The sequence below is a fragment of the Pongo pygmaeus genome, chromosome 15 (genome assembly GCF_028885625.2).
Source record: "Pongo pygmaeus isolate AG05252 chromosome 15, NHGRI_mPonPyg2-v2.0_pri, whole genome shotgun sequence".
Classification (NCBI taxonomy): Eukaryota; Metazoa; Chordata; class Mammalia; order Primates; family Hominidae; genus Pongo; species Pongo pygmaeus.
In genome coordinates, this window is record NC_072388.2 from 88,781,748 (window position 1) to 88,809,123 (window position 27,376).

The 27,376-nt window shown below is 42.5% G+C and overlaps 1 protein-coding gene across 1 annotated transcript; it reads right to left on the bottom strand.

Moving 5' to 3' along the window:
- Positions 1-1,285: 1,285 nt before the first annotated feature.
- Positions 1,286-25,484, bottom strand: LOC129012369 (cysteine and histidine-rich domain-containing protein 1-like). Its single transcript, XM_054447992.1, has 4 exons — positions 25,405-25,484; positions 24,636-24,837; positions 21,711-21,787; positions 1,286-2,072 (listed from the first exon to the last, which is right to left on the bottom strand). Exons 1-4 carry the CDS (start codon positions 25,482-25,484, stop codon positions 1,352-1,354), a joined length of 1,080 nt encoding a protein of 359 aa, XP_054303967.1. The 3' UTR covers positions 1,286-1,351.
- Between the last annotated feature and the right edge of the window lie 1,892 nt (positions 25,485-27,376).

The window sequence follows — 27,376 nt, forward strand, 5'->3', positions numbered from 1 at the left end:
AGTCATAACACCATACAAACACATTTAAATATTCAGGAAAGAGGTTTTTAAGATTATTGCTTAGTCTTATAAAATGGTGAATTTTAACCAAATTGATACCTCTGCATTCTTACTTATGCTTCCTATACTCTTACATCATACTGTCAGCAATGTAAGTTTTGATGTAATTTAAAAATTCGAGTAGTTGTAAACAAATTCTAATTTGTTAAACAGTTCATATATTCCCCTTTACTTACTACACTACCTTGGAATTAATCCTCCTTAAAAAAGTAATCATCCCACATAGAAAAAACTGCAGAGCTTCTCATCTCCTCCTTAAATATTTTCAAGTACTGCAAGAGCACAAATCCATGAAAAACTGATTAAAATTTGACATTTCATCTTGCTTTACTAATCATGGAATAATAGAAAGACATAAAAACCATGTTCCTTAATATTTCTGTGCTCAACCGAGAAATACAAAGAAATACTGCAATTATAGTTATGGGCTATTTCCATCCTCTTCAAGTACAGGACACAACTATGGTTCCTACCAGTAAGGAGAAATTAATAATCAATCTTATATAACATAAAAGAAAGACGAGAGGCCTAAAAAGACAAACTGACTTTGGCTTTTAAGAACCTAATGTTAACCCTGAAATGCCAGATTCAGTAACACAACAATAAAACAAAAGATTACGGCAGCAAGCCACCACTTCACACAATATTAAGAATTCTGAAACACAGGATAGCCTTCCTCCCCTCTCCCACTCAATCTGTTGTGTCTTCTTTCTGTTTTTCCTGCTTTTTCACTGCAGGCAGTTCAAGGCTTGCCCACTGCATCGGTTCAGCTTTTCGCACAGTGATCTCAATCTTTGTTGCAGTCAAAGTTATGTAACTTTGCTTTACATCAATCACACCCCATAATTTCACATTTTGATCAAATTCCTTCTCTCCTTCAAATACAATGTGCACATTTAACAATGTGCTATTGCTTCTACTCGACTAAGTTCTGGAAGTGAATTTTTAGCATATGCTTGAAATGGTAAGTCCACCTCCAGTCTGATGCCAGTCATGTCTACATGGAACAACTTTTTTCCCGGCATCCTTTTTTTTCTTTTTTCTTTTTTTTTTTTTTTTGAGATGGAGTCTCGCTCTTGTTGCCCAGGCTGGAGTGCAATGATGTGATCTCGGCTCACCACAACCTCCGCCTCCCGGGTTCAAGTGATTCCCCTGCCTCAGCCTCCTGAGTAGCTGGGATTACAGGTATGTGCCACCACGCCCAGCTAATTTTGTATTTTTAGTAGAGACAAGGTTTCTCTGTGTTGGTCAGGCTGGGCTCGAGCTCCTGACCTCAGGTGATCTGACCATCTCATCCTCCCAAAGTGCTGGGATTACAGGCGTGAGCTACCGCGCCCAGCGTCCCAGCTTCCTTTTTAGTCCACATGTGTTTCCCTGTTGTACAGACCTCTTGGGCTAAGAATGTATTAAAATCAGAAGTTTTTCTTCTACAACAGCTCCAGTATTTCATCCCCTCATGGAAAATAGCTTCTCCAGAATGATATACACAGACTTTTTCTAGACTCTCTAGACCCTGATACGTCTTTGAACACCCTCCATTCTTACATGAGGTGCCAATCTTAATTTCTTCGTTGTCTTCTTTCTTATCTTCTTCATTCCCTGATGACAGTTTATCAAGTGCTTGTTTTAGGGAGGCAGATATTTTTAATTCCGAATTTGTCATTGGTTCATCTGGGCTTGGCCGTTTTATTGCTTCTGCTGGCTTAGGGGCTGGAATGATGCGTTCCTGAAATTTGGGTTTCAATTCAGATAGTTCCTTCTTCTCAGTAGTCTTGACTTCAGGTTTGACTGGCTCAGGTGGCTTCTCACTATTATGTCTACCTTTTGTACAGCCTACAATGCTTAAGAAATCAGAAAAATCAGTTGTTCTTCTCTTATAGCAAGACCAACCCTTTGAAGCACCGTGAAAGACTGGAACACCTGGGTGGTATGTACAGGCATCATCGGAATTGGTCTCATGATCAAAGCGCTGACCGCAACCCCAGTTGTAGCCCGCAAGGCCATTTTCTTTTCTCACCGTTGCAGGCAGGCAAGGCCCAAACACCAGGAACGGCAAGAGGATGTGTTAGCCACTCCCGTGTCGCTAGCACCGGTTTGACGACTGAGGCAGCTGCCGGCTTCGGGAAACGACCGCTCTTTCTTTCTTTTTTTTTTTTTTTGTTTGTTTGTTTGTTTGAGACGGAGTCTCACTCTGTTGCCCAGGCTGTAGTGTAGTGACGCAATCTCGGCTCCCTGCAACCTCCATCTCCGTGGTTCAAGCAATTCCCCTGCCTCAGCCTCCCGAGTAGCTGGGATTACAGGTGTCCACCACCGCACCCAGCTAATTTTTTTGTATTTTTAGTAGAGATGGGGTTTCACCATGTTGGTCAGACTGGTCTTGAACTCCTGACCTCAGGCAATCCACCTGCCTCGGCCTCCCAAAGTGCTGGGATTACAGGCGTGAGCCACCGCGCCAGGCCTTTCTTTTTTATTCAGACTTTTTCTCTGTGTGCTTCAGTCTAGATAGTTTCTTTCATGATTTCTTCTAGTTCACTGACCTTTTGTTCTTCAGTGTCTAATCTCTAATTAAAATTTCCAGTGAATTTTTCATTTCATTTGGTTCCATTGAAATTCCATTGACTTTATGTTGATGGTTTGTATTTCTCTCCTCATGTGGTCACGTTTTTATTTAAACTCTTGAGCGCATTCATAAGAACTATTTTAAAGTCCTCATTTGATCATTGCATTATCAGTCATTATGGGATGATTTCTACTGATTAGTTTTTCTTCTGGTTATGAATCATATTTTCCTGCTTCTTTGAATGTCCAGTAACTTTTGATTGTGATTATTAATGTCACATTGTTTTGTGACATTTGTGTCTGGATTTTGTTGCCTTTCTTTAAAGAGTATTGAAGTTTATTTTGACAGGCATTAATGTACTTCTGGATCAGCTTAATCCTTTCAAGCTTGTCTTTAGGCTTTGTTAGGTTGGGTCTAGAGTAGCCATCACTTTAGGACTAGTTTATCATAATACTACGGCATGACTGTTCTGGGGTCTCTAATAAATGCCTCAGTGGTTATAGTAAGCAAAATTATTCCACCAAAGATGTTCACATCTGAATCCCCAGAACCTGGGAAAATGTTAGGCTACATGACAGAGGGAAATTAAGGTAGCAGCAGCTGGAATTAATGTTGCTAATCAGCATGCCTTAAAATAGGGAACTTATTCTGGGTTATCCAGGTGGGCTCAAGGGTCCTTAAAAGCAGAATAGGGATGCTGAAGAAAGAACCAAAGAGATAGCAGCATGAGAAGGACCTGGCTCAATGTTGTTGGCTTTGAAGATGAGGAAGGAAGCCATGAGTTAAGGAAAGTAGGTGGCCTCTGGAAGGTGAAAAAGGCAAAGAAGTGGATTCTTCCCTACATCCTTCAAAAAGGACAGCCCCATGCCGTGATCTTGGTCCAGTGTGAGATCTGTGTTAGAATTCTCATCCACAGAACTGTAAGATAATAAATTTTTGTTATTTTAAACCACCATATTTATGGTAATGTATTACAGTAGCCACAGAAAGCTAATACAATGATCAGTGAGATTTCTCCACACCGACTGGATTGTCTTCCAGATCATCATGAATGCTGAGAATGTTCCAGTTTATAGCTCCCTGGTGGTTCTTTCACTCTGTTTTGTTTCCTTTGTCTCAGGAATTATACTTTTGCTGTCCAATATCTGAAAACAATTGTATCATATAATTTTCCAGTTGTCTAGCTGTTTACAGGTAGGAAGGAAACAAGTAGAACTGGTTATTCCAACATCGCTAGAGGCAGAAATAATATGTTCAGTTTTGCATATTGAGAAACAAACTTATATAGTATGACTTTTCAAAAACTTCCTTCAACACAGAGCTGAAGACTCAACTCAGTTCCACCCTCCTCAATTACAGCACTGCCTTCTTTTGGTCTTAGCAGCCACCACTGAAGATAAAAGTAATTCCCTGTGTCTTCACAGCAGCCTTCCCTCCGAATGTGTCTGAGTATTAATCTCTTCTTTTAAGGAGGTCAGTTATACTGGTTTAGGGCACACCCTGGTGACCTCATTTAAGCTTAATTACCTCTTTAAAAACTCTATCTCCCAATATAGTCACACTTTGAGATATTTGGGGTCTTTGAATGCATGAATTTTGGAGGGACGTAATTCAGTACATAATAGTGCCCTTCCATGCTTAAAGTTACTGTGTTTTTTTTTTTTTGAGACGGAGTCTTGCTCTGTTGCCCAGGCTGGAGTGCAGTGGCACGATCTCAGCTCACTGCAAGCTCTGCCTCCCGGGTTCATGCCATTCTCCTGCCTCAGCCTCCTGAGTAGCTGGGACTACAGGCACCCGCCACCACGCCCGGCTAATTTTTTGTATTTTTAGTAGAGATGGGGTTTCACTGTGTTAGCCAGAATGGTCTCAATCTCCTGACCTTGTGATCTGCCTGCCTCGGCCTCCTAAAGTGGTGGGATTTCAGGCGTGAGCCACCATGCCCAGCCAAAGTTACTGTTTTAAGAACACTGGGAATCTTTTTCTTCCGTTTCTGTGGCCCATTGACTGTTCTTCCTCATTTAAGAGCAGCAGCAAATATTAAGAAAAACTTGATTTGGCCTGGTGCCGTGACTCACACCTGTAATCCCAGTACTTTGGGAGGCTAATGCAGGGATCAATTGAGGTCAGGAGTTCAAGACCAGCCTGGTCAACATGGTGAAACCTCATCTCTACCAAAAAATATAAAAATTAGCTGGGCATGGTGGTGTGCACCTGTAATCCAGCTACTCAGGAGGCTGAGGCAGGAGAATCACTTGAACCCAGGAGGCAGAGGTTGCAGTGAGCCAAGATGGCACCACTGCACTCCCCGCTGGGTGACAGAATTAGACGCTGTTTCAAAAAAAGAAAAGAAAAGAAAAACTTGATTTGCTGGACAGGATACCAGGATATGGTCAGGATACAGTTCTTGCTCTCAAGGGGCTTACTTTTTGTGGCGGCATTATATTTTTGATATATAAAAATCTTCACTGTTTTTGTTGTTGTTATTGTCCTTAGTACTTTCTTCTACCCACTGACCCACAGACAGATTCTCTGATACCCGGGACTCTCACACAAGCCTCTTTATATTTATATACCTATAAAGGGAATTGGGGCAGCTGAGTCCTGAAGGGCCTTATAGTAAAGAATGAGTAAAAATCTCACAGTTAACTGACAATGAAATATCAAAGAAATGAGGATGTCTCCATCAGATGATATTAAAGACCAGCTACGCCTCCATAAACCAGAACATGGGTTCAAATAAAAAACATTAGAAAACCCCCAAACTACCTAGAATTTCTTTTCTGCTACCCTTGTGGCACAGAAACTCAAGAAATAAATTCAGTAAAGAAATGCATTTCTTGCACCTTGAAATCCATACCCATGGTATTGTCTAACTGGGGAGGTAGGACATTTCCATAAAAAGAGAAGCACTGACGCTTTTAGATGCTGAGGGTAAATAAGTTGTGTAGGAGATACTTTCTATAGTAGGTCAAAGCCTGTAGAGATGGAGAGGACATTGAGAATGTGAGTGACCTTCTTGCAATATTAACTGACCATACTGGTTAGGGTAATGCAAAGTATCTCCAAAGCTAGCTGCTAGAACAAACGCCAAGTGTCAAAGGCTAACCACAAAAGAAGTTTACTTCTTGCATATTTAACAGTTTGACAGAGGCAACCCTGGTTGCTAGATGGCTTCCTCCACACAGTCATTCAGGGACCCAGGCAGCTAGATCTCCCCAGAGCAAGGGGAACAATTTAACAACACTATAGGGCAGCGGATCCCAACCTTTTTGGCACCAGGAATTGGTTTTGTGGAAGACAATTTTTCCATGGACTGGGGTCAGGGGATGGTTTTGGGATGATTCAAGCACATTACATTTATTGTGCACTTTATTTCTATTATTATCATATTGCAATATATAATGAAATAATTATACAACTCACCATAATGTAGAATCAGTGGGAGCCCTGAACTTGTTTTCCTGCAACTAGACAGTCCCATCTGGGGGTGATGAAAGATAGTGACAGATCATCAGGCATTAGATTTTCATAAGGAGCATGCAACCTAGATCCCTTGCATTCACAATAGGGTTTGCTTTCCTATAAGAATCTAATGCTGCCGCTGTCAACAGGAGGCGGAGCTCAGGTGGTCGTGTGAGCAATGGAGAGTGGCTGTCAATACAGATGAAGCTTCGCTTGCATGCCCACAGCTCACTTCCTGCTGTGTGGCCTGGTTCCTAACAGGCCATGAACTGGTACTGGTCATGGCCTGGGGGTTGGGGACCCCTGGTATAAGGTATTGCTATGAAAGGAATCATCCTAGTTTGCATTCCTTGAGCACTTTCCGGGGAGCAGGCAATGTGTTGGGGCTCCCCATACAATCCTCACAATAACCCTGTGCTGAGGAGCCAGGTCCCAGAAAGATTCACACCCAATTTTGGCCAAACCCAGCCAGATTCTTAATCTCTCTGCTCTACATCAGCCTCTGGATTTATGTTGCTCTTACATTCCTGAGACGTGCCAGTTAATTCAAAAACATGTAGAGCAAAAATGAATTTTCTCACAAGACACAAAGGGACAGCAAAGCAGGAAAAATGCTCTAGTAGGTTGCAAAAGACTCCAGTCATGGAAATGGTTTTGCCACATTGCATTAATATGAGCAGTAAATAAGCAGTTTATGGGGGAAAACTGAATACATTAAAATTTATTCATGGAATAAAACAAGAAAAAAACCGCCACTGACTGATGGTGTACTGGCCAGAGTAGCCTGCAATAGGTAGTATGCAAGTCTCCATTCGCTACCCCATCAGAATTCTAACATACCGAGTCTCTCATCATATTAGTGGTGTTCCCAACCAAAGGCCCCTGTTATTCTTGGTGGCCCTGCTGAAACTTGTTCTTAGTATTGTCACCTGGGTGAAGCCTGGGGCCAAAGCCTGTGATGATAACAAGAAAGATCAAGCCCTGAGTGCTGAGGGCAGGCACTGCTGTAAACACATGCATCAACCCGTTTCATCTTCATGTTCACCCAACAGGAAGTTTCTGTTATTATCTCCATTTTATCGGCGAGGGAACTAAGGCGCTAAGAGACTGAGCAACTTCCTGTGATGGTTACTTGTATGTGTCAGCATGGCTGGGCCAGATGTCCAGATATTCTGGATGTTTCTGTGAGGGTGTTTTTAGATGAGATTTACATTTAAATTGGTATGCTTTAAGTAAGGAAAATTACTCTCCATAATGTGGGGGAGGCTCACACAGTCAGTGGAAGGCCTGAATAGAACGCAAAGATGACCTTCCCTAAGCAGGAGAAATTCCGCCTGCAGACAGCCTTTGAACTTCCTCTGCCGCACCCGCTCTTCCTGGTTCACCAGCGGACAGCCTTTGGACTTGAACTGTGTCTCTTTCCTGGGCCTCCACCCTAGCAGCTTCCCCCATCAGACTGTGGAGATTCTAGACATGCCAGATCTCCACCGTGATGTGAGCCAATTACTTAAAATAAATTTCTTCCTACACACACACACAGACACACACACACACCTTATTGGTTTTGTTTCTCTGGAGAACCCTGATTAATACAGATTTTGGTACTGACAGTAGACGGTGGTCAATGGTTTGGTTGGATGGTCAGGGGCTTCGAAGGAAAATGATTAAGAAATTGATGGCAAAGAAGTCTAGGAAAGAGTTATGTGGATAGACTTCTAAAGGGACAAAAAATAGGAAGGTATTTGTGTCCCATGTGAGTGCTCATTAAAGGGTGGTTTCAGCAGAGGAGAACTTTAATAATCAAGCAGATAAGCTGACCAGTTCTATGGATATCAGGCAGCCTCTTTCCCCAGCCACAACTGTCATCGCCCAATGGGCTCATGAACAAAATTGCCATGGTGGCAAGGATGGAGGTTATGCATGGGCTCAGTAACATGGACTCCCACTCCCCAAGTCCAACCTGGCTATCACCATAGCTGAGTGGCCAATCTGCCAGCAGCAGGAACCAACACTGAGTCCCTGCTATGGCACCAGTTTTCCAGGTGATCAGCCAGCTACCTGGTGTCAGGCTGATTACATTAAACTTCTTCGACCCTGAAAGGAGCAGCATTTTGTTGTTGCTAGAACAGACACTCTGGATACAGATTTGCCTTCCCCTCGTGCAGGGCTTCTGTAAAAGCTACATTCCACAGACTTACAGAATGCTTTCTCCACCATCATGGTATTCCACACAGCATTGCTTCTGATCAAGGAGCTTGCTTCACAGAAAATGAGGTGTGGCAGTGGGCCCATGCCCATGGAATTAGATGGTCTTGCCATGTTCCCCACATTCCTGAAGCAGCTGGCTTGATAGAGGGTGAAATGGCCTTTTGAAGACTTTTAGCACCAGATAGGTGGCAGTACCTTGCAGGGCTGGGGCAAGGTTCTCCAGAAGGCCATGTATGCTCTGAATCAGCCTCCAAAATACAGTGCTGGTTCTCCCCATAACCAGGATTCATGTGTCCAGAAACCAAGGAGTTGAAAAAGAGTGGTGCCACCCACTATTACCCCTAATAACCCACCAGCAACATTTTTGTTTCCTGTCCCCACAGCTTATACTCTGCTGGCATAGAGGTCTTAGTACCAAAGGCAGGAATGCTTCCACCAGAAAACATAATAATGATTCCATTGACCTGGGAGTTAAGACCGCCACTCAGCTACTTGGGGCTCCTCAGGCCTCTAAACATCAGGCAAGAAGGGAGGGACTGTGCTGGCTGGGGTGATTGATGCTGGCTGCCAAGGCAATTTTGGAGTGCCATTCCACAATGGATGTAAGGAACAGTATGTCTGGAATACAGGAGATCCCTTAAGGCATCTCTTAGTCATGCCCTGTGATTAAAGTCAATGGAAAACTACAACAGCCCACTCCCAACAGGACCACTAATGGCCTAGACCCTTCAGGAATGAAGATTTGGCTCATCCTACCAGGTAAAGAACCACAACAAGCTGAGGTACTTGCTGAGGGAAAAGGGAATATAGGTAGCCATAAATACCAGCTACAGTCAAGTGATCAGTTATAGATACAGGGACTCTAATTGTCCTGAGTATTTCTTCCTGATTTTGTTATGAATGTGTGTGTTTTCCTCTCTTATCCGCTTATCGTGTAACATAAGCTGTATTGACTTTGTATCTTAGTATTTAAGTATTGTTACCTTTACATCATATACTTAGGCTACAGGATCTCAAAGTGAAGAAGAAAGATCATTCATGGACTTTGCCTCCTCTTCTGGGGAAAGGGTTAGTAGGTTTTTGGCTGTACACAGGATAGTTCTATCACATTAGGCAGAGCTATAACCTTATGATTGTCTTTGCTTGAAGATTAAGTACAGTTTAGGGAGATGTGTGGGGGTGCCCAGTCAACAGGAGTGGACTTGGGATGGTTAATTTTATGGGTCAATTTGGTGGTCCATGGTGCCCAGATATTTGTTCAAACATTATTCTGGATGTTTCTGTGAGGGTGTTTTTGGATGACCTTTACTATTAAATCAGTGGACTTTGAGTGAAGCATATCGCCCTCCATATGAGGCTTCTGCAGTTAGTGGAAGGCCTGAATAGAACACAAAGATGACCTCCCCTGAGCAAGAGAAACCCCACCTGCAGACAGCCTTTGAACTTCCTCTGCGGCACCGCTCTTCGTGATTCACTGGCAGACAGCCTTTGGACTTGAACTGTGACTCTTTCCTGGGCCTCCTCCGTCAGATTATGGAGATTTTAGATATGCCAAGCCTCCACCGTGATATGAACCAATTGTTCTCTCATGTGTGTGTGAATCCTTTCTGTTCTGTGTCTCTGGAAAACCCTGCCTAATACACTTGCCTAAGATTATATAGATGATAAACAGTAGAACTGGCTTTAAATCCTGCAGTTTGGTGCCAGAATCCACACTCTTGATGTATACCATTCTGTTAGCCTTTATCAGTGTAATAGGTAATGTCCATTTGAGGCCAATAGTGATAGCTTTTTCCCTTGTCTTCATATTAACTGACCATATTGGTTAAGGGGATTCCAAGTGGCTAAGAAGCTAGCTATTAGAATAAAAAACTCCAAATGTCAAAGGCTAATCACAATAGAAGCTTACTTCTTACATATGCGTCAGTTTGATAGAGGTAATCCTGGTTGCTAGGTACTTCCTCCACACAGTCATTCAGGGAATCAGGCTGCTATAGGCTCTGCCTCCTTCAACATGTAGCTTCTAAGATCACCCTGGGCTTTGATTCCACTCTAGCCAGACAGAAGGGGAAAGGAGAATGGTACATTAGGCATGGAAAGTTTTTATACTTACTACTGCTAAGGAATTTGTTTGATTTAAAAGGAAGGCAGTTTAAATTGTTTTATTCTGAAATTATTTTGTGTGTATGTGTAGGTATGTGTGTAAAGTTTCCAATCTCTCCTTCATCTTATTTCAAACTCCTTAAATTAACATGGTATAAACAGAGAGGCAGGTGTATTTCTTCAGGAATCAACCAAATTGGCTGGAAGAGCTGTTTTACATAGAGGATATTGAGAGAGAAGATTGGAGATAAAGTTGAAGCCAGATTGTGGAAGGCCTTGAAATGCTTGGCCAAAGGGCTTGGACCTTATCCTCTGAGAGATCTCAGGTTCTTTCTCTCTCTCTCTCCTCAACTAACTGCCCTTATTCTCTACACCAACGAATCACAGGCTACATTCACCACCACGTGACGTGGTAATATTTAACTTGTCCTTTGTTTATTTTCTTTCTTACCCCACACCCATCACCTGGATAAACCGTATACATCTCAACAGCAAGAACAATGACTTATATTTTTCTCAATGCTGCACAAGCCTAGGACAGGGTCTCATATGTAATGTTTAAGGACTACATTCTGTTGACGTGCAAGAGGTGTATGTCCCTACACCTTCAAATGCCCTACAAATTGTCGAATGTAACTATAGCATATCGTTTCCTCCCCAAATCTGGTATATTTTGACTGAAAAATGTGAATAATATCTTGAAGCTTCTAATGCCTTTATAAGCTACCACATTCTGATCAGAGTTCTTGGCAAAATGGCTTAATGAATTATGCTTCCTTGTTTTGAGATCACATCCTCCAACTGTTTTCATATCATAAAGCCAAGTCATCATCACATTTGACATTCTGTTCCTTGAAATTTCTATTATTGGGCTAGGAATGTCTTTCTCAGGCCTCTTTATTTTCTCTTTATTTCAAACACTAGGACTAGCAGAACTGGTTTTTTGACAAAGGAACACAGCCTTAAGAAAAAAAAAAATCACATTAAGCCAGGTGTAATGGCATGCACCTGTAGTCCCAGCTACTTGGGAGGCTGAGGTGGGAGGATCACTTGAGCCAGGAGTTCAAATACAGCCTGGATGACATAGCAAGACCACATCTCTTTAAAAAAAATAACATCATAAAATGTACTGCATAAGGAACTACATGTCAAGAACAAAACTCTGTTTATGTGATAGTCAGCTAGGATCACTCACTAGCTGAGAAATTCACTCCCGCCCACAAGCCTGTGACTCAAATTCATGGCTCAGCAAAATTACAAATGACTGTATATCGTGGATCTGGTATTTATAAACAATCAACACCACACATGCTGATCATGCGGAAGGCAAGCATTTATGATATAATAGGTAAATGTGACAATAGCATTGACCCCACCTAGTTACCAAGCCTGAAACATGTCTACATGAATACATATGCATACACATGTGAGTTTGGAGATATATATATTTTCACGTTCTCTATGGTTACCTAAGACGTTATCTCAGAATAGTGGCTTGCAACAACAATCATTTCTTCTTGTGTCACACAGTTCTAGAAGTTGACTGAGTTCAGCTAGGTGGTTCTCGCTCTGGGACTGGCCATGGTTGCAGTCAACATGTAGGGAGAGCTAGAATTTTTTTTTTTTTTTTTTTTCCTGAGATGGAATTTCACCCTTGTTGCCCAGGCTGGAGTGCAGTGGCACGATCTCAGCTCACTGCAACCTCCGCCTCCCAGGTTCAAGCAATTCTCCTGCCTCAGCCTCCCAAGTAGCTGGGATTACAGGCTTGCGCCACCACGCCTGGCTAACTTTTTGTATTTTTAGTAGAGACGGGGTTTCTTCATGTTGGCCAGGATGGTCTCAAACTCCCGACCTCATGATCCACCCATCTTGGCCTCCCAAAGTGCTGGGATCACAGGCATGAGCCACCACACCCGGCTGCTAGAATCATTTTAAAGGCCTCTTCATAAACATGTCTGGGGCCTGGACTGGGAAGACCCAAACAATTGCAGACTAGAGCATGAAGACAGGCGGCTCCTTGGGCATCTCCCTCTATTTGTATTTGGTCTCCCCATTTCGTTGTTCCACTACGGTGGCTTCAGGGTAGCTGGACACTTACACGGTGGCTGGTGACTCAGGGCTCCAAAGGCATGTGTCCCAGGAGAGAGACGTGCTGTACTCTAACATAATCACATGCTTCCCATCACCTTTGCTGTCTGCTGCTGATTAGAAGCACATCACAGGTCCCACCCACACTTGTGGGGAAGAGCATGACACAAGCTGTGAATACGAAGAGGCAGGGATCATGGCGGCCATCTTAAAGTCTGCCACACTTAGTAAAATTTAGCAATGTTGCCCCAGGTCATGTAGCTAGTGAGCAGCACAAACAGTATTTGACCCCACACAGTCTCACTCCAGAGTCCCCATTCTCAAATAGTACCCCATAGGGCCACTCAGTGTGAGTGACTATTTTTCAATAGTTCTCATTTTCATTTTAAATGAATACATTCTCCTCTGTGTCCTCAGTTAGTAAGAGACTACACTACTCCCGCCACACTGGCAGAATCATGCTTCTGGGTCTACAGAGCTGAAGACCAGACTCTGACATATGGTGACTTCATGCAGGTAATGCCATACCCATCAACAAAGTTCCCTGCTGGCACCTGTTCCATGATCGTCCCCTCGAGTCACAAGAATATACCTAACATATTTGTACAAACTGAAAAAGAGATCTTGTCAGAAGACTATGCATTTCCTTAGAACATCATCAGGCCAGAAGCCCATGGGCAGGAAAAAATGGGTAATGGAAAAATGGAAAACAAGTGGGAGAAAGTTCTGTAGATGCTGGGACTTCAGCTTTGGAAAGGCCCGTGGCCACAGCTGATTTTCTACAATGCAACTGGCTGAAAAAATACATCTCTGCAAAAATAAAGAAAAGCCTAACCGAGTGCAGCTGCCATCCTCCCAGTAATGAGATTTGGAGGATTATTGCTGAGATGAATGGAAGATATCATATGGTCACTGCTAGAAATATTTGCCATCCTGGTCTAACTACATGAATAGACACTAGAGTTCTTAGCAGACCCACATATGTTTGTTTTTAATTAAAATGTGCTGAATGAACTGTTAGCAGCACTGAAATAATGAAGAAAAGCAATATAAGACAAATCGGCTAATTGACAACTCCAAACATTCTATTTTATACCCTTCAGTTATGTTAATGGAGGTTTCCAATATGTTCTAGCTGAAATAATCATTACACAAACACAGTTACATAATAATCTAAGGGGTAGATGAAAATATAAATAACTACAGCAGCAAAAACCACAAATGGGTCAAAGGATTACAAATTCATTTTCTCAGTCTTTATTCTAAAACAATTTAGTGAGTGCTTATTGGTTATTATGTGCCAGGCGCTCATGGGCTAATGCCTATGATGAAATCATCCTAGTGTTTCCAAATATACACTTTTGTTTAAGATAGCGTGTTCTGTGAGTACCAGGGCGCTGTGTAGAGTATATTTCCAACCACATGATGAAACAAAACAGCAAGCGACTCTTGAAAGGGAGAGACCATCATTTTAAGTCATTTCAAAAGCTAGTTCATGTGAAGGCAGAGACTCTGGCCAAGATCTTAACAAATTACATTTTATTAAGTGCACAAGAAATTAACACAGCTGCCTGAAGGAAAATATGTCCTGGGATTGTGTACACAGTGCAAGGCCAAAGGGCAACCATATTCCAAGTAGACCGTAAACAGGAGGTTTATTGGAGGCCTTTCCAAAGAACGTGGCCAAATTTCAGCCGTGAGATAACCAGAATTCCAGCCAAAATTGGGAGTGATGGAAACTGTCACATGTCTTTGGATGTTTTGTGGAGATTAATCCCTTGGCTGTGCAGTCTCTGATGAATGAAGGAGAATAATTCAGAGTCACTGAACACCCTTGCTCCTAACTGGAGGGGCAGGATATCAACGAGGTAAGTGAACGCCAATGCATTTAGAGTTTATTTACAACTAAACTGCTAAAGCCTCAACTCATCCATATTCAATTAGAGAAAGTTGTGGTTCATCCAAGACAAGACGTGAGCCAAAATTTGGGGCGAGGGTGACATCATCTGAAAGGGCTGGAAATAAAGTGTAAATTTGAGTATCATCTGTATATAAGTGATAATTAAAGCTGTGCAACTCATCATGTGCCAAAAGAGGTCAATAAAAATGAAGAACAACAGGGTCCCAAACCACATGTTACTTCTAAAATGGAGATTTATTTTTTTTAAGGTGGTGGGGGTGAGCTTTTATTTCCTGCTGCATGATCTCAAAACAGATACAGATCACCTGCAAGGAAGACTCACTTCTTCTGCAGAAAGTCACTGAATTACTTGAACATTGAGCTAAGGAGAGGGGCTTTTCTGTGTGATCTATACTATAAGGAAGTAAGAAGTCATTCCATTTAGTTTGGGGAAGACCTCCCCAACCCCCTAAAATAGATCACTTTAGTAAATAATATCTAAGAGAACCACCAATTCAAGCTGATACTTGATTGTCCTTTTCAAGTCTGGTGTTAGATTTGGGCAGGAAACACAAGTTGCTTTTATCTGGGTGCTCGATAATTTCATTCATGCAGTGAAGAAATAGGTTCTTTATTCTCAGCAGTGTTTGAACACTTTAACAATGGGATAACTGAAGTAAGATGCAGCTTAAATCAAATGAAATGGAGACTTGCTCACAAGGACTTATTCATTATAAAAAGGGCAGCTCTTGTCCTAATCGTTCCTCTAGAGATCTATGACTTAGGGCTCTTTTTATTTTTGACTACCAGCTACCTTTCCAAATCATGGAAGCTTTCTAAAAATACCAAGTTCCTCAGTAGCTGGAGCTGAGCAGGGAGTGAGCCCAACCATAAATGATGGGTGTTATGGGTTTAAATTGTTTCCCTCCCAAAAATCATGTGTTGAAATTCTAACTCCCAGTGCCTCAGAAGGTGACCATATTTGGTGACAGTGTCATTAGAGAGGCAATTAAGTTAAAATGGGGTCACAAGGATGGATCCTAATGCAATATGGCTGGTGTCTGTATAAAAAGAGGAAATTAGAACAGACACGTACAGAGGAAGGACCATATGCAGACACAGGGATATGACGGCCATCTACAAGCCAAAGAGGGAGGTCTCAGAAGAAGCCAATCCTGCCAACATCTTGAACTCAGACTTCTATCCTACAGAATCGTGAGGAAGTAAATTTCTGTTGTTGAAGCCACCCAATCTACAGTACTTTGTTACGGCCACCCCAGAAAACTAATACGATGGGGCAAAAGGAGTAGAGCTAGGGCCGGGCGTGGTAGCGCACGCCTGTAATCCCAGCACTTTGGGAGGCTGAGGTGGGCGGATAACCTGAGGTCAGGAGTTCGGGACCAGCCTGACCAACATGGTGAGATCCCATCTCTAATGAAAACACAAAAAGTTAGCCAGGCGTGGTGGCGTGCGCTTGTAATCCCAGCTACTTGGGAGCCTGAGGCAGGACAATCGCTTGAACCTGGGAGGTGGAGGTTGCAGTGAGCCAAGATGGCGCCACTGCACTCCAGCCTGGGCAACAGAACGAGACTCTGTCTCAAAAAAGAAAAAGAAAAGAAATAGAGCCAGGCCGAGCACAGCGGCTCACACCTGTATAATATTCTGTGTATTTTTTTTTTTTTTTTGGTATATCTTAAATTTGTAAAAGAGTTTCTAAAAGCAAAAAGAATGGTCAATTCATCCATTCCTGGAGATACTTTATTTAAATTTGCTTTTGAGTGAAGTCAAACCATGAATGAAGGAGCTGCACAGTGGGACTTCATTTCACCTTGAACTCCCTAGAAAGGCCTTGCTCCTTCTTGCTGCATTTGAGTTTATGCAACTGTGGTTGCACTTTAGGGATCAGCCCTATGAGCGCCTCTTTGCATTTGTTAAAGTGGTTAATGATCTTGTCTATTACTTCATACAATTTTTTCCCTTACTAGACCTCATTATTCTGAAGATATTTTTTATAAGCAGACGAAAATCCTTTTAGAATAAGGAGGAGCATAAATAAATACATGATTGTTATATCAAATGCAATAACTGTCTCTGCTGGTGGATAATAGGCTCATGCCTCTAGAAGGATGAAAGCAACTTTTACTGAACTCCTACCGTGAGCCAAGCCTTCTGCTAGAGGCTTTAGACAATTGTCTGCCGAATTTTAATTTTCACAGTCTTATGAAGCAGATTATGAGAAAGTGTAGGTAACTTGTCCAAAGTCACATTGTAAATGACCAAACCAGAAAACCACAGTATTTTATGATCATACAAAGAATGGAAGAGGGAAAGGAGAAAAGCTTGTGTTAATTTGTTGAGAACCTACTTCCAGTGAACCAAGTATTTTTCATCCTGATTTAGAAATAAGGAAACTAAAGCTCAGAGGAATATATAAACGTATAAATATATGTAACATATATATTAAAAATATACGTTATATATAATATGTATTTGCTCAAGGTGACATAATAGATGATTATATTAGGTAGGTCTATTTCTAGAATGAGAGGAGACATTTAAGACGAGGAGATTCCATGGAAAATACATAAGCTGGCTCTATTTCTTTTTTTTTTATTTTGTTTTTTTAGAAACAGGGTCTTACGCTGTCACCCAGACTGGAGTGCAGTGTTACAATCATGGCTCACTGCAGCCTCAACCTCCCCAGACTCATGTGATCCTCCCATCTCAGTCTCCCAAGTATCTGGGATTACAGACAGATGCCACCATACCCAGATAATTTTTGTATTTTTTGTAGAGATGTGGTTTCGCCATGTTGCCCAGGCTGGTCTTGAACTTTTGGGTTCGAGGGATCCACCCACTTTGGCCTCCCAAAGTGCTGGGATTACAGGTGTTAGCTCCCGCCCCCACCCTGTGCTCAGCCAATCCAGAGCATTTAAATGTTTACTCACATATAGAAGGGATTTCTGTAGGTCTGTGGGTGTGTTCCATGCCTCTAACTGGTAGGTGATATCATATGGTATGCACCATTATGCCTCATGCACATTCAACTCAACATTGCTTTCTGAGATGGAGACACTTTGTTATGCATGGATCTTACTCATTCCTTGTAGGGGCAGGGTTATGGGCTAAATTGTGTTCCCCTCAAAATTTGTATGTTGAAGTCACAATCTCCTAATACCTCAGAATGTGACTGTATTTGGAGACAGTGTCTTTAAATGGACAATTAGGTTAAAATGAGATCACTAGGGTAAGCTGTAATCCAATATGACTGCTGTCCTTATAAGAAAGGGCAATTAGGACACAGACACAAAGAAAAGCCATGTGAAGGCTAACAAAAACAAGCAACAGGGAAAGGACTCCCTATTCAATAAATGGTGCTGGGATAACTGGCTAGTCATATGCAGAAGATTGAAGTTGGACCCCTACCTTTCACCATATACAAAAATTAACGCAAAATGGATTAAAGATTTAAATGTAAGACCTCAAACCATAAAAATCCTAGAAGGCAACCTAGGAAATACTCTTCTTGATATTGGCCTTGGCAAAGAATTTTTGGCTAATTCCCCAAAAGCAATTGCAACAAAAACAAAAATAGACAAGTGGGACCCAATTAAATTAAAGCACTTCTGCACAGCAAAAGACACTATTAACAGAGTAAACAGACAAGCTACAGAATGGGGGAAGATATTTGCAAATCATGCATCCAACCAAGGCCTAATATCCAGAATCTATAGGGAACTCAAACAAATCAACAAGGAAAAAGTAAATAACCCCACGTATTAGTCCATTTTCACGTGCCTATGAAGTACCCAAGACTGGGTAATTTATAAAGGAAAGAGGTTTAGTTGACTCACAGTTTCACATGGCTGGGGAGGCCTCAGGAAACTTACAATTATGGAGGAAGGGGAAGCAAACATGTCCTTCTTCACATGGCGGCATCAAGAAGTGCTGAGCAAAAGGGGGAAAGGCCCTTATAAAACCATCAGATCTCATGAGAACTCACTATCACAATAACAGCATGTGGGTATCTGCCCCCATGATTCAATTACCTCCCACCAAGTCCCTCCCACAACACATAGGGATTATGGGAACTACAAGTCAAGGTAAGATTTGGGTGAGGATACAAAGCCAAACCATATCATTCCACCCCTGCCCCCTACCCACATCCCATGTCCTCACATTTCAAAACACAATCATGCCCTTCTAATAGTCCCCCAAAGTCTTAACTCATTCCAGCATTAACCCAAAAGTCCAAGTCCAAAGTCTCATCTGAGACAAGGCAAGTCCCTTCAGCCTAGGAGTCTGTAAAATCAAAAGCAGGTTAGTTACTTCCTAGATACAATGGAGGTACAGGCATTGGGTCAATACACCCATTCCAAATGAGAGAAATTGGCCAAAACAAAGGTGCTACAGGCTCCATGCAAGTCCAAAATCCAGCAGAACAGACAAATCTTAAAGTGCTGAAATAATCTCCTTTGACTCCATGTCTCACATCCAGGTCACGCTGATGCAAGAGGTGAGCTCCCATGGCCTTGGGCAGCTCTGCCCCTGTGGCTTTGCAGGGTACAGCCTCCCTCTCAGCTGCTTTCATGGGCTGGCATTGAGTGTCTGAGGCTTTTCCAGTTGCACAGTGCAAGCTGTGGGTGGATCTACCACTCTGGAGTCTGGAGGATGGTGGCCTCCTTCTCATAGCTCCACTAGGCAGTGCTCCAGTGGGGACTCTGTGTGGGGGCTCCCACCCCACATTTCCCTTCTGCACTGCCCTCACAGAGGTTCACCATGTGAACCTCCAGAGGTTCACAGAGGTGCTCCATCCCTGCAGCAGGCTTTTGCCTGGACATCCAGGCTTTTCCATACCTCCTCTGAAATCTAGGCAGAGGTTCCCAAACCTCGATTCTTGTCCTCCATGTACTGGCAGGACCAACACCATTTGGAAGCTGCCAAGGCTTGAGGCTTGCACTCTGAAGCAATGGCCTGAACTGTACCTTGGCCCTTTTAGCCATGGCTGGAACTGAAGCAGCTAGGATGCAGAACACCATGTCTCAAGGCTGTACAGAGCAGGAGGGCCCTGGGCCCGGGTCCAGGAAACCATTCTTCCCTCCTAGGCCTCCAGGATATTGATGGGGGGGCTGCCAAAGGTCTCTGACATGCCCTGGAGACATTTTCCCCATTGTTTTGGTGATTAACATTTGGCTTCTTGTTATCATGCAAATTTCTGCAGCAGGCTTGAATTTCTCCCCAGAAAATGTGTTTTTCTTTTCTATCACATCATCGGGCTGCAAATTTTCCAAACTTTTATGCTCTGCTTCCTCTTGAATGCTTTGCAGCTTAGAAAATTCTCCCTCCAGATACCCTAAATCATCTCTTTCAAGTTCAAAGTTCCACAGAACTCTAGGGCAGGGGCAAAATGTGCCAGTCTCTTTGCATAGAAAGAGTGACCTTTACTCCAGTTCCCAACAAGTTCCTCATCTCCATCTGAGACCACCTCAGCATGGACTTTATTGTCCATATCACTATCAGCATTTTAGTCAAAGCCATTCAACAAGTCTTCAGGAAGTTCCAAAGTTTCCCACATCTTCCTGTCTTCTGAGCTCTCCAAGTCTCTAGGAAGTTCCAAAGTTTCCCACATTTTCCTGTCTTCTTCTGAGCCCTTCAAACTGTTCCAACCTCTGCCTGTTACCCAGTTCCAAAGTAGCTTCTACATTTTCAGGTATCTTTACAGCAGAGCCCCACTCTGTGTGTTACCAATTTACTTATGCAAATTAAAATTTAAAAATGGGCAAAGGACATGAACAGACACTTCTCGAAAGAAGACATACAGTTGGCCAACAAGCATATGAAAAGATGCTTGCTCAACATCACTAATCATCAGAGAAATGCAAATCAAAACCAAAATGAGATACCATCTCACACCAGTCAGGATGGCTATTGTTAGAAAGTCCAAAAACAACAGATGCTGGCAAGGCTGCAGAGAAAAAGAAACGCTTATACGCTGTTAGTGAGAATGCAAATTAGTCCAGCCACTATGCAAAGTAGTCTGGAGATTTCTCAAATAACTTAAAACAGAGCTGCCATTTAACCCAGCAATCCCATTATATACTCGGTATATACCCAGAGGAAAATAAATCATTCTACCAAAAAGACACATGTACTTGTATGTTCATCCATGTTCTATTCACAATAGCAAAGACATGGAATCAACCCACTGCCCATCAGCGGTAGACCAGATAAAGAAAATGTGGTATACGTATACACCATGGAATACTACGCAGCCATAAAAAGAATGAAATCATGTCCTTTGCAGCCACATGGATGCAGTTGAAGGCCATAATCCTAAGGGAATTAACGCAAGAACAGAAAACCAAATACTGCACGTTCTCACTTACAAGTGGATGCTAAACACTGAGCACCTATGGATATATATATATGGGAAGAACAGACCCTGTGGACTACTAGAGGGGGCAGGGAGAGAGGGGCCAGAATTGAAAAACTACCTATGAGGTACTGTGGTCACTACATGGGTGACGGGATTTGTACCCCAAATCTCAGCATCACGCAATATTCCCAAGTAACAAAGCTGCACATGTACTTCTGTGTCTAAAATAAAAGTCGATTTTTTTTTTTGAAAAGGCCGTGTGAAAACATAGGGAGAAGACAGCCATCTCTACCCCAAGGAAAGGGGCCTCCGAAGAAAGCAGCCCTGCTGACACCTTGACCACAGACTACTAGACTCCAAAACAGTGAGAAAATAAAATTCTGTTGTTTGAGCCACTCAGTCTGTGATACTTTGTCACAGAAGCCCGAACAAATTAACACAGGCAGCAAAGTATTCTACAGACCACAAACACCACAGTATTTTAGCCAGTCTGATGGTGGACATTTAGATTGAAACTAAACACAAATATACATCCTTGGACAGGGCCTCTTGTGAGCACCTGTGGGAGTAAATACGTAGAAATGAAATTGCTGTTACAGGGGACGCATGTTTTCAAATCTACAAAATGCTGCTAAATTGTTCTCTCAGATATCTCTGTTGATTTACACTCCCAACAAAAGTGAATGACGGCACCATTTCTCTCACAGCTTAGCCAACATTTGATATTCTCAGGCTCAAGATTTCTGCCAATGTGATTGGTCAAAAAAAAACCCATATTGTTTTAACTGCACTTTCCTAAGTTTGCATGAAGCTGAATATTTTTTAATATACACATTGCCTGTTCTTATTTCCCCTTCTATACATTCTCAGTTCATATTTTTGGTCTGTTTTTCCTTTGGGGTCGTATGACTTTTTCCACCTGATTTGTAGGGATCACATATATTCTAGCTCACAATTCTCTGTCTGCTAGATCTTCTGCAAATACCTTCTCCAAGGCCCCCACTTGTCTTTTAATCGAGTTCATGGTGTGCTTTTGACAAAAGGTTTTAAATCAGGTATAATCAGATAGACCTCTGTTTATAGTTTGTATTTTTTGTATTGTCTTAAAGAAAATACCCTCTGGCTGGGTGTGATTACTCACACCTGTAATCCCTGGAGGCTGAAGCAGGTGGATCACTTAAGGCCAGGAGTTCGAGACCAGCCTGCCCAACATGGTGAAAACCCGTCTCCTCTAAAAATAGAAAAAAAATAGCCAGGCATGGTAGCACATGCTTGTAATCCCAGCTACTTGGGAGACTTGAGGCATGAGAATCACTTGAATCCAGGATTTGGAGATTGTAGTGAGGCGAGATCGCGCCACTGCACTCCAGCTTGGGCAACAGAGTGAGACTCTGTATCAAAAGAAAAGAAAAAACATTTTCTCTCCAAAATTCAAAAAGGTATTCTCTTATAATTTCTTCTGAGAGTTTTAGTGTATTTTCCCCATGTTCCAGTCTTTAGTACCTCTTTAATGTATTTCAGTGGTGGCAATAGGTAGGAATTGTATTTTCTTTACGATTTTTTTCTTTTCTCTTTCATTTGAGAGTGAATTGTCCCAACGCCACTTACTGAAATATCAAATGCTTACTCCAGCCATTAAAAATATATATTCAGCAAAGCACCCACAGACCATCTCATTTTGAGTAGTGTAATTTCCTGATAAATCCTCCATAATGTATTAGGAGAAAAATGTACCCCTAGGTAAGTAAATAAGCTGATCTAAATGGGTATTTGGCTATGAGCCAAGCAAATGCTAGAGGTTGTCTGCCAAAAAATGGTTTTGATATTGGAAGAGTTGATGTTAAGCCCTTCTTCCTGACAGTCATTGGATAGTGGGGCCAGGTGTCTTTTGAGGCCACTCTGAGTTTGTAATGATTAAACCATGTCCACGACATTTAGGAGAAGACTTGTCCTTCCATTGTCCCCACCAAGGGAATGTGCTTCCTGCCCAGCAGAGTGGTGACCCCTGCACAGAAATCTCTGGAATGACGTGCTAAAGCCAGCCACAGTGTCGTCTCCGGAGGATGGAAACAGGGTGTTTGTGAGGAGGGTAATTTTTCACTGAATTCCTTTTCTATCTCTCTTAACTTTGTTGACCATATGCATATACAATTGATTCAAAATAATAACTTTTTTTAAAAGCCAAAAAAAAAAAAACCCTGCCAAGTATGTCACTAAGACACTAAGGAAAATCAAGAAAAAATACGTTCCTGTGGCAGTCTGCTAAAAACAAACAAACAAACAACAACAACAAAAAAACAACGACAAAAAAACAGATACATGAGAACTTCTTTTGCCGGGGTAATTAAACTGGAAATTATGTTTCACCTTGTTTGAATAATTTAGAGAATTGTTTTTCATATATTCCTTAGTCACAAGACACTTTGTTCAAGCTAGATCTTCCTCAAAGACCAACATATAAAATAGATGAAAGTATTCCTGTTTAAAAATGGGGATCCCCATCAGCGGCCTTTCAGGCAGCTCTGTGGGGGTCCCCAGGGCTCTTCTGAGTACATTGAGAACCTTCCTTTAAAGTCAGTGTGTTTGAGAGTTAGATATATAATTATCTTTTGCACCTTCTTCATGTAGTAATACTACACCCCACTTTAAAATTTACAGCATTGTGTATTTGCTTATGCTGTAAACATTGCTTGAGCACCTACTGTTTGCCAGACCCTAGAATAGACAGGAGGAGGAAGTGACTTAAACGTGGTAAGGTCTGAACAAAAGGTCGAAGTGTGAATAGAAAACAACCAGGAGGGCATTCCAGGTCCAGTAGACTGCAGAGGAAAGCTGGAAAGCTGGGAAGAAGCAGACTGGCAGAGCGGGAAGATGGGGGTGGGTGCACTCAGTGTGCATAGATGCACGGGGCATCTATTGGTCCTAGCAGGTGCTGAAACTGGAGAGGGAGGGAGCAGTAAGTTATTATTTCCTGGTGGATCTTTCTAAGTTTGGACTTGGCATGCCATGAGGAAGCGATTGAAGGGTCTTAGACAGGAGATTGACACAGTCATATTTGTGCTTTGGAATGACTGCTCTGACCTAAGTGAGCATTGCAAGGGGACAAGATTAAGGCAGTGAAACTGGGTAGGGAGGTCTTCGCAGCCACCCAGGGAGGAGATGATGATGGACAGACTTGAAGGCCTGGCAGAGATAGAGCAGAGGGGGTGACTAAAACGGAATTAACTGAATGTTGGTGGGAGGCAGAAAAGGGATGTGTCTAGGAAATTTCTGGAGTTCGGGCTGTATAACTGAGTGGGGTTAGATAACTGGGGCCATTCAACAAAGCAAGGAAGATGGGAGAAGGCATTTGGGCAATAGATGATGAGCTTCATTTGGGGGAAGGTTTTGATTGAAGTACCTGTAAGACATGAGGTGGAAATCTCCAGTAGGCAATCAGATAGCCGATCTGGGATGGAGGTGAAGGCCTGAGGCCATCCTCAGTGAGCTGATAATAGTAGTCAAGAAGATACTTGAAACCCCCAGGAGAATGTGAGCAATGAGAGAGGAGAGGCCCACGCAGGCAGATCTGGGATGGAGACGAGAGGCCCATGCAGGCAGATCTGGGATGGAGAGGAGAGGCCCACACAAGCAGCGGATGGTTCACATGAATCTGGCTGAGATGCCTGAGCAGTGAGGAAGGAAGAGAGTCAGGGAGAGTGGAGGTCAAAGAAACCAAGGAGGGAAATTGAGGATAGGAGGAATTATCAGCAGGCTCAAACCCTGCACAGAGAAGAAGCTTAGGGACTGGAGAACTCATTGGACATAACAACTAGCAGCTCACTGGAGAGAATGAGGAAAGGCAGTTCCCAGAGACATGGGCAGCGGGGAAACCATACACCGGGCTTGGGGAGTGAATGGGCAGGGAGAAACTGGGGAAAAGTCGGGTATGACCACTCTCCAAAAACGGCGATGATGAAGGAAGTGTCAGCTACCTCCAGGTGGGCCTGCTTCAGTCCTCTGATGAGCAACACAGAATGACTGGACCCGTGCCTCTCAATTCCAGCTGCGCTTCTAATTCCAACTGCACAACAGAAGCACCTGGGGAATTTTTTAAAATAAAAAAGTACCAAAGCCAGGGCCGCAGATTTAATTGGTCTGGGGTGGGGCCTGGGCAAGGGTATATTTTTAAAGCTCCACAAGAAAGTCTAATGTGCTGCCACCATTAGGACCATGGCTCCAGTTATTCCGTATTTTGAGCAACAAAGGATTGAATGAGCTTGCTTGGGGAGAAGTCAGAGGTGGTCCTCTGACATTGATCTGTCTTGTTGGGACACAAAGGAGAGGTTCGTGAAAGAAAGAGTCCCGCACATTTAAATGTGTCTGTGTGGACCCAATTCTTTTCAGTAGAGATAGGTCCTGAAATTAGGGGAGCACCAAAAATGTGTTCTCCATTGCTGGAGAGTAGGATTTCACTGGACTTTTCTAGAACATAAGAGACCTGTCCCCCAAATCATTCTGACTCTATACTTGCCAAATCTCCTTTTGATTAATAATTAAACTCTACCTGGTGATTTTTAAAATCATACCTGTTTTCCATAATTTCCAAGAAATACATGCATAGGATGAAAAAATAAAATGCTGCAGAAGTAACCTTCTACCTCCCACATCGCCTCCACCTGCAGCTGCTTCCCAACGCCAACCACTTGACTGTTTCTGTTTTTGTTTTTCCTGGTGGTTACCTCCATAACCTTAAATCATATGCTTACTCTTCTCCTTCATAATTTACCAACAGCATACATGATCTACCTATTTTGAAAGGTAAATGTCTACTAACTGCCTCCACTTCCCCTTCTCCCTTCCAAAGTTTGGTGGTTTTAGTACTATTTTTAATCCTTCCATTGGTTACTTACATAATTTTAAGTAATATACTTAAAATTCCAGTTCTCACTCCATGAACTTACCTTATTTATTTGAGACAGGACCTCATTCTGTCACCCAGGCTGGAGTGCAGTGGCGTGAACATGGATCACGGCAGCCTTGAACTCCTGGGCACAAGCTAATCCTCCTGCCTCAGCCTCCCAAGTAGCTGGGATTACAGGCACGTGTCAACGCACCTGGCTAATTTTTAATTTTTTCTTTTTGGAGAGATAGGATCTTGCTATGTTACCCAGGCTGGTCTCAGACTCTTGGCCTCAAGTGGTCCTCCTGCCCCAGCCTCCCAAAGTGCTGGGATTTCAGGCATAATCCACCACGTTTGGCCTCATTCCATGAACTCAACAATATTTCTTAACTCCACACAGTATGAGATGGAGATACCAGCTCCCCCACTTTCCCCTTTCAACTTCTTCCAGCTTGATCTTTGTTTTTCCATTGTTCTGATTGGTAACATTACATTCTGTTCTGCAACCATGATGAGTCCTCTGTGCTTGGTCTACGGGTTAATTCTGCTAGTTCGAAGCCAATGAACTGCATTAACATTATTGTGAGCGGGTAAATATTGTTCCCTGGAGAGCCAAGGACTGCATTAGGATCACACTTCTTCCTCTTGCATTCAATGTCACCACCTTTTGGGTGACTCAAAGGAGTATGTTCCCAGGAGTACAGCCAAATTGATTTTCTTTTATTACATCCCTGCAGTTACTCAAAATTACAATTCATTTTATTTTGCCTCTATTTGGACCATGATTTTCTTGTACCTTTTTGAGTTTTTCCTAGAGTTTTTTTTTTTTTTTTAATAGAGAGAAGAAACATATTTTGGTCCTTGCCACATCACGAATATTTTCTAGCTTCTTACTCCTTCCATCTGAAGCATCGAATACCTTCAATTTTTCTTCTTACAGAGAGATTTATTGGACCATGCTGACTTCCTGCTTTAACTTGGACTTAATGACTTTTAGACCTCTACACAGCTACCATCTTTCCCCTGTGTTGTTACTGGGAAATGAATATTAGAGATAACTAACACAAACTTTTTTCCCATCAACTTTTATCTTAAGTTCCGGGCTACATGTGCAAGATGTGCAGGTTTGTTACATAGGTAAACAAGTGCCACAGTGGTTTGCTGCACAGATCAACCCAATACCTAACTAATGGATGCTAGGTATTAAGCCCAGCAACAATTAGCTATTCTTCCTGATGCTCTCCCTTCCCCCACTGTCCCTACACAGGCCCCAGTGTGTGTTGTTCCCCACCATGTGTCCATGTGTTCTCATCATTCAGCTCTCACTTATAAGTGAGAACATGTAGGAACACAAGCATTTCGATCGCTGCAAAGGGACAATCTCATTGTAAACAAATCCATTTGTCATGTATTCATTTGTCTTGTCTAAATTTAATTAGTGTGATTTGTCATAAAAAGACTGATCAGCTATGGACATATAAAGAAAATTCATGTCCTGGGCCTCAGAGATTAAGTATTAGACCCCGGAGGTAGCCACCCAACCACCCTGAGAAGTCTCACCATAACCATCCAAAATCCTTCAATGCATCTGTAGTGGGAACTGGAACATGCTGCCTGGAGACACAAAGGACTCAAAGGACTAAGGCACTCAGTCCCCTGCCTCAGTCCCAGATATCTCTGAAGGACCAGCCATCTTCAGAAGTCCCCATAGGGTGAGCTGAGCCCTCTCTCACAATT

Excerpts from the sequence above, each read along its gene's own strand:
- LOC129012369 (XM_054447992.1), bottom strand. The coding sequence starts at position 25,484 with ATGGAGGTAACCACCAGGAAAAACAAAAACAGAAACAGTCAAGTGGTT. Across the intron at positions 24,838-25,404 it reads CAGCTGCAGGTGGAGGCGAT|GTGCTTCTGTTGTGCAGTTG; the intron begins GTGGGAGGTAGA and ends AAAATTCCCCAG. Across the intron at positions 2,073-21,710 it reads GATCTAGCAGACAGAGAATT|AAAAGAAAATGGCCTTGCGG; the intron begins GTGAGCTAGAAT and ends TGCAACGGTGAG.